Genomic DNA, 7,153 nt, shown 5'->3' with positions numbered 1-7,153 from the left:
AAAAAAAAAAAAAAAAACGGAAAGAATCAACAACACCAGAAGTTTAGTTTGTTCTTTGTGAGGATTGATAACTGACAAACCATTGGCCAAAGTGACACAGAAAAAAATGAGGAGATGCAAATAACCACAATAAGAAATAAAATAAGAACTGAGATAAAGAAGATCTTATAACATGGATGAATCTGTAGAACATCATACTGAGTGAAATAAGTCAATCAGAAAAGGACAAATATTGTATGGCCCCACTATTATAAAAAGACAAAGAGTAGATATACACACAAAAAACAATGTGCTTTGATGGATACCAAAACCAAAACCAAACTCACTGCCATTGAGTCGAATCTGACTCATAGCAACCTCTCAGTGGGTTTCCAAGGCTGTATCTCTACGGAAGTAGATTACCCAACCTTTCTTCTGAGGAGTAGCAGGTGGGTTTGAACCACCAGCCTTCTGGTTAGCAGTCAAGTGCCTTAGGCACTACACCACCAGAGCTCCTGATGGTTACCAGGGATAGGGATAAGAAGGGAAGGGAAGAGGAATCACTCTCTAGATAGTAAACACTTGTTATTTTTGATCAAGAAAAAGGCCATACCAAATATGGATGAAATCTACACAACTTGAACAAAGTAAATGAAGACACTAAGAAGTACACCAGAAAAACGGACAATTTTGTATTTACCACACATAAAATTAGCATTTCAACAACATAAACGATGGCTGCACACATGGACTTTGTGAGATGGAGTATGCAGGAATCAGATCGACAACATCTGGGGAAAGAGGCAATGGAGAAGCTCAATATCTTCAGCCAAAACAAGGCCAGGACCTGATTGTGGAACAGACCATCAACTGCTCATAAGCAAGTTCATGTTGAAGCTGAAGATAATTAAAAGAAGTCAGTGAGAGACATTGATTATATCCCTCCTGAATTTAGAGACCATCTAAAGAATAGATTTGATGCATTGAACACCAATGACCGAAAATCAGAGAAATTGTGAGATGACATCAAGAAAATCATCCATGAAGAAAGCAAAAGGTTATTAAAATGACAGGAAGGAAGAAAAGACCAAAATGAATGTCAGAAGAGACTTTGAAACTTGCCCTTCAAAGGAGTAGCTAAAGGAAATGGAAGAAATGACAAGATAAAAGAACTGAACAGAAGATTTCAAAGAGCAGCTCGAGAAGACAAATGCAGTTATTGTAATGAAATGTGCAAAGACCTGTAGTTAGAAAACCAAAGGGAAAGAACCCACTTGACATTTCTCAAGCTGAAAGAACTGAAGAAAAAATACAAGCCTTGGGTTGCAATATTGAAAGATTCTATGGGCAAAATACTGAATGATACAGAAAATATCAAAAGAAGATGGAAGGGATGCACAGAGTCACTGTACAAACAAACAAACAAAAAAATGGTCGATGTTCATTCATTTCAGGAGGTGGCATATGGTCAAGAACCAGTGGTACTGAAGGAAGAAGTTGAAGCTGCACTGAGGGAATTGGTGAAGAGCAAGGCTCCAGGAATTGATAGAATACCCATTGAGATGTTTCAACAAATGGATACCATGCTGGAGGCACTCACTCATCTATGCCAAGAAATTTGGAAGACAGCTCCCTGGCCAACTAACTGGAAGAGAACCATATTTGTACCCATTCCAAAGAAGGTGATCTCACAGAATGTGGAAATTATTGAACAATATCATTAATATCACACACCAGTACAATCTTGCTGAAGGCAATTTAAAAAATAGTTGCAGCAGTATATGGACAGAGAACTTCCAGAACTACAAGCCAGACTCAGAAGATGACGTGGAATGAGGGATATCATTGCTGATGTCAGATGGATCTTCACTGAAAGCAAATACCAGAAAGATGTTTACTTGTATTTTATTGACTATGCATAGGCATTCGATTGTGTAGATCATAACAAATTATGGATAACATTGAAAAGAATGGGAATCCCAGAACACTTCATTGTCCTCATCAGGAACCTGTACATAGACCAAGAGGCAACTGTTTGAATGGAATGAAGAGATACGGAATGGGTTAAAATCATGAAGGGAGTGTGTTCAGAATTGTATCCTTTCCCCATATTAGTCCAATCTGTATGGTGAGCAAATAATCTGAGAAGTTGGACTATATGACAAAGAGCATGGCATCAGAATTAGAGAAAGACTCATTAACAACTTGTAATATGCAGATGACACAACTTTGCTTGCTGAAAGTGAGGATGACTTGATACACTTACTGATGAAGATTAAAGACTACTGTCTGCAGTATGGATTACATCTCAACATAAAGAAAATGAAAATCCTCACAGCTGGACCAATAAGTGGCATCATGATAAATGGAGAAAAGATTGAAGTTGTCAAAGATTTCATATTACTTGGTTCCACAATCAACACCAATGGAAGCAGCATTCAAGACATCAGATGATGTATTGCACTGGGCATACCTGCTGCAAAAGACCTCTTTAAAGTGCTGAAGAGCAAAGATGTCTCCTTGAAGATTGAGGTGTGCCTAATCCAAGCCATGATATTTTCAATCTCCTCATATGCCTGTGAGAACTGGACAGTGAATAAGGAAGACCAAAGAAGAGTTGATGCTTTTGAGTTGTGATGTTGACAAAGACTACTGAAGGTACCATGGACTGCCATAAGAACTAACAAATCTGTTCTGGAAGAAGTGCAGCCAGTACGCTTCTTCGTCTGACCTACTTTGGTCATGCTGTCGGAAGGGACCATTCCCTGGAGAAGGATATCATGCTTGGTAAAGTGGAGAGTCAACAAAAAAAAAAAAAAAAAAGGGAAGACCCTCAATGACAAGGAAACCAATAACTCAAAGAAACTAGTCCACAGGACTAATAGCCCATGTGAACCATGACCTCTTCTAACCTGAAAACAGAATTAGATGGTGCTTGGCTACCACTACCAGCCATTCTGACCAAGGACACAATAAAAGATCCCAGATAAAATAGGAGGAAAATGTAGAACAAAATTCAAGTTCTTAAAAAAAAAAAAAAAAAGGCAGACCTACCAGACCAATAGAGATTGGAGGAACACCAGAGATTATCATCCTAAAATACTCTTTGCACTTGGAAATGAGGCTATTGCTAGAGGTCACCTCTCAACCAAATAAAATATTGGGTTATAACACCAGTGAAAAATATGATCCCTTAAATAATCAAATGGTCAACCAAAGTAAAGATAGGAGGACAAGGGAAACTAGATCAATGGAAAGAGAACAAATAAAATGGAAATGAGAATGCTGACACATTATGAAAAGTGTAACCAATGTCATGAAAAATTTGTATAAAAATTGTTACATGGGAATCTAATTTGCTGTGTAAAATTTCACCTAAAACACAATATAGTATTTTTAAAAAGAAAGAAAGAAAGAATGTGCTCTAACACTTGGCCAAAAATGGCTTTGCTAGATTTTTTGAGCTCTGGCATACTGCACTAGGTGGAGTAAATGAGGAGAAATGTTCATGCTATTAAAACATGCGATATGAAGATGATACTACCTACTTGCTGAAAATGAAGAAAACTTAAAGCACTTACTGGCAAAGATCAAAACCTTCAGTATGGATTACCACTCAACATAAAGAAAACAAAACTCCTCACAACTGGACCAGTAAACAGAATCCTGATAAATGGAAAGAATATTGACTTTGTCAAGGATTCCATTTTACTTGGATTCACAATCAATGTCCATGGAAGCAACAGTCAAGAAATCAAATGAGATATTGCATTGGGTAAATCTGCTGCAAAAGACTTCTTTACAGTGTTAAAAAAAGAGAGAGAGAGAAGATGTCACTTTGAAAGCCAAGATGGCCGTGACCCAAGCCATGGTCTTTTCAATAGCCTTATATGCATGTGAAAGCTGGACAATGAATGTTGTTGTTGTTATGTGTCATCGAGTCAGACCTGACTCATAGCGACCCCTCCTTGGGTTTCCAAGGCAGTATCACTACAGAAATAGATTGCCTCATCTTCCTTCCAAGGACAATGAATAAGGAAGGCCAAAGAAGAGTCAATGCCTTTGAATTGTGGTGTTGGTGAAGAATATTGAACATGCCATGGGCTGCAAGAAGAAGGAACAAATCTATCTTGGAGGGAATACAGCCATAATGCTCCTTAGAAGTGAGAAGGGTGGCCAGACTTCATGTCTCATACTTTGGCCATGTTGTTGGAAGGGACCAGTCTCGAGAAGGAGATGATGCTTGGTGAAGTAGATGGTCAATGAAAAAAGGAAAGACTTCCTCAGTGAGATGGATGGACACAGTGGCTTTGATGATAGGTTCAAGCATAGCAATGATTGTGGGGATGGCACAACACTGGGCAGTGTTTCATTCTGTTGTGCATAGGGCTGCAATGAACACTGAGTCAGAACAGACTCAATGGCACCTAATAACACATTCATGTTATCAAATTTTTTCCTTTCCCATATTCAAAATTCAAAAGCTCACCATAAGATGGAGCTACCTACACTCATAAAAGTTTTGAGTCAGGGCAAGGTAATGGAGACACAAGAATCAATGAGAAACACTAATGAGACAATGATGCTGAAAAGCAAGCTTGTGACCCAGCCAGGAGCCACTCATGTGTTTTCTGCTGGGTCACCTCTGTTATTGTTATGTGCCGTCAAGTCGGACCCCACTCATAGTGACCCCTCCTTGGGTTTCTGAGGTGGTATCACTACGGAAGTAGACCGAGGAGTGGCTGGTGGGTTTGAACCAACAGGCTTCTGATTAGCAGCCAAGTCCTTAGGCACTATGCTACCAGAGCTCCTAGGGTTTGGTTGAAGGAGATTCCAGAGGTGAAGGTAAATACATGAGTGCACCTGGATAAATGCCCTGGTTTTTCTGTTTCTCTCCACAGGGGGCTTGGCCTCAGTGATTTACACAGACACCCTCCAGACCATCATCATGCTGATTGGCTCTTTCATTCTCATGGGATTTGGTAAGTGAATTAAGATAGAGGATGGTCTGCGTGTGAGCATTGTCTCGGGCTGGGAATCATGGGGCGATTTTTCTGCTCAGTCTATGTGGGTTGCTCCCTGTCTGCTGTCTTCCAGTTCCATCTGGTCTCATTTGCATAATTCTCATCCTTGCTGACTTCTTTCTTGCTCTTCTACCTCAGCATGAGGAAATGGGAGAGAAGAACTTTACTCCCTTTAAAAAATTATTGCTTAGGTAAATTATCTTATTTCACCATAATCTTTGTGTTCAGAATGGACAAATTTAGTACTATTGACTGACAATTTTAGAGAAATATCCATGCATTGGAAACCCTTCATCTACATAGAATTTTCATGAAATAAAGGATTAGATATTAGGAAATATTTAGATAATTGAACATTAACCTTATTATGACTGTTTTAGATGGAAATTCATGGAGGAAATTACAGCATTGCTGGAATATACAAACATAGGTTGAATTTTCTTTGATGACTCTGTTGATACTAGTGAGGATCTTCAGTTAGTTCACTCTTTTAAGTCGTGCCACCAAGCAATATTGATTACTCTAACTCACAACTGGATAATTTTTTCTTTTATTTTGTTATGGTGTTTCTTATCTTTGGATAGGAAATCTATACACACAATAAATTCATAACAGACTTGTGTTAGTTTTCCTAAGACTATAGTAACAAAACACCACCAGGTGCATGACTTATAAAAACAGAAATTTGTTGTCTCATAGATGGAAGTGTCAAACTGTTAACCAAGCCAAGGTGTCTCTGAAGACTCTAAGGGAATATCCTTTCTTGTCTGCCAGCTTTTGGTATTCCCAGTAATTCATTGGCTTACACATGCATGTTCACATGACAGCCTTCCTGTCTTTCTCTCTGTTTCTTCTCTTTTATAAGAATACCACTCAGATTTCACTAGTACTCACCCTATTCCAGTATGACCTAATTTTAACTGACATCTTTAAATATATATAGATAGATAGATAGATAGATAGATATAGTATTTTATTGTGTTTTTGGTGAAAGTTTACACAGCAAATTAGGTTCCCATTTAACAATTTCTGGACAAATTGTTCAGTAACATTAGTTACACTTTTCAAAATATGTTAACATTCTCTTTAATGGCTTTCTAGTTGTTCCGTTTCCAGTGCTCTAGTTTCCCTGCCCTCTCCTCATCTTTTCTTTTTTTGTTTTTGTTTGTTTGTTTGTTTGTTTGTTTTTGGTTTTTTAGAGTAATGGTTGACCTTTTGGACTCATATAGATATTTTTTTGTTTCTCTGATTTTTAATGGAGCACTGTACTCACAGATAATATCCTTTATTGTGTATGCCAATCTGTTATTTTGCTAAAAGATGACCTTAGGGGATACTTTTGGTTCAAAGTTTAAAGAGTTTCTCAGGACAGTAGCTGAGGAAGTCCTCTAGTCTCAACTAGTCCAGTAAGTCAGAACTTTTTAAGAATTTGAGTTCTGTTCTGCATTTTTCTACTATTCTGTCAAGATCCATATATTGTGGCCCTGATCAAAATGGTCAGCAGTGGTAGCTAGGCAACATCTAGTTCTTGTCTCAGGATACATAAGGCCATGGTTCGTGTAGGCTATTGGCCCTGTACTAGTTTCTTCTCTGAGACTTTGGTTTCCTTCTTTGTCTTCTGCTCCTGATGAGTAGAGACCAATAGCTGTATCTTAGAAGGTTGCTCTCAAGTTTTAAAGACCTCAGATGCTACTCATCTCACTAGGATGCAGAACATGAACTTTGTGAACTGTATTATTCCAATTGAGTTATTCCATGAGACTAAGGTCTTAAGCCTTCAAACCCAGAAAATCAGTTTCAGAAGGCGTTTGGTTAGCTCTGAGAAGTGTCTCTAACTGTGTCCCGTATGAATAAATATGCATACACTCATCTACTTCTATCTGTGCACACGTAAGAATACTCCTGTGCACACCCATACACATACATGCCTATCCACATATATACAAGCACTCATTTTTTCGTTATTGCTGGCGTTATTGCCAAATTATATATGTTCTTTAGTACAAACATCCTTTTCTCTTGTGTGCTTCTTAGTGGCATTGTTTCTTTTGCTCAAGCTGTGCTCATTGCACTCACATTTAGTGCTTCTTTTCCCATCAGCAAAAATAACAAATATCTACTATCTAGAGATTGGTTACCCCTCCTCTCAC

At 38.3% G+C, this 7,153-nt stretch overlaps 1 protein-coding gene across 1 annotated transcript in view; it reads left to right on the top strand.

The window, feature by feature from the left end:
* The window catches only part of LOC103208282 (solute carrier family 5 member 4-like), a 58,988-nt gene that overhangs the window by 22,880 nt on the left and 28,955 nt on the right, over positions 1–7,153 (top strand). The window contains 1 exon segment of the mRNA XM_042782712.1: positions 4,881–4,961. Within this exon segment, the coding sequence (XP_042638646.1) occupies positions 4,881–4,961 (81 nt within the window).

This window comes from Orycteropus afer, unplaced genomic scaffold (genome assembly GCF_000298275.1).
Source record: "Orycteropus afer afer isolate SDZICR_OR568_19922 unplaced genomic scaffold, OryAfe1.0 scaffold00420, whole genome shotgun sequence".
Lineage (NCBI taxonomy): Eukaryota > Metazoa > Chordata > Mammalia > Tubulidentata > Orycteropodidae > Orycteropus > Orycteropus afer.
This window is presented reverse-complemented; position numbering and strand designations above follow the sequence as displayed.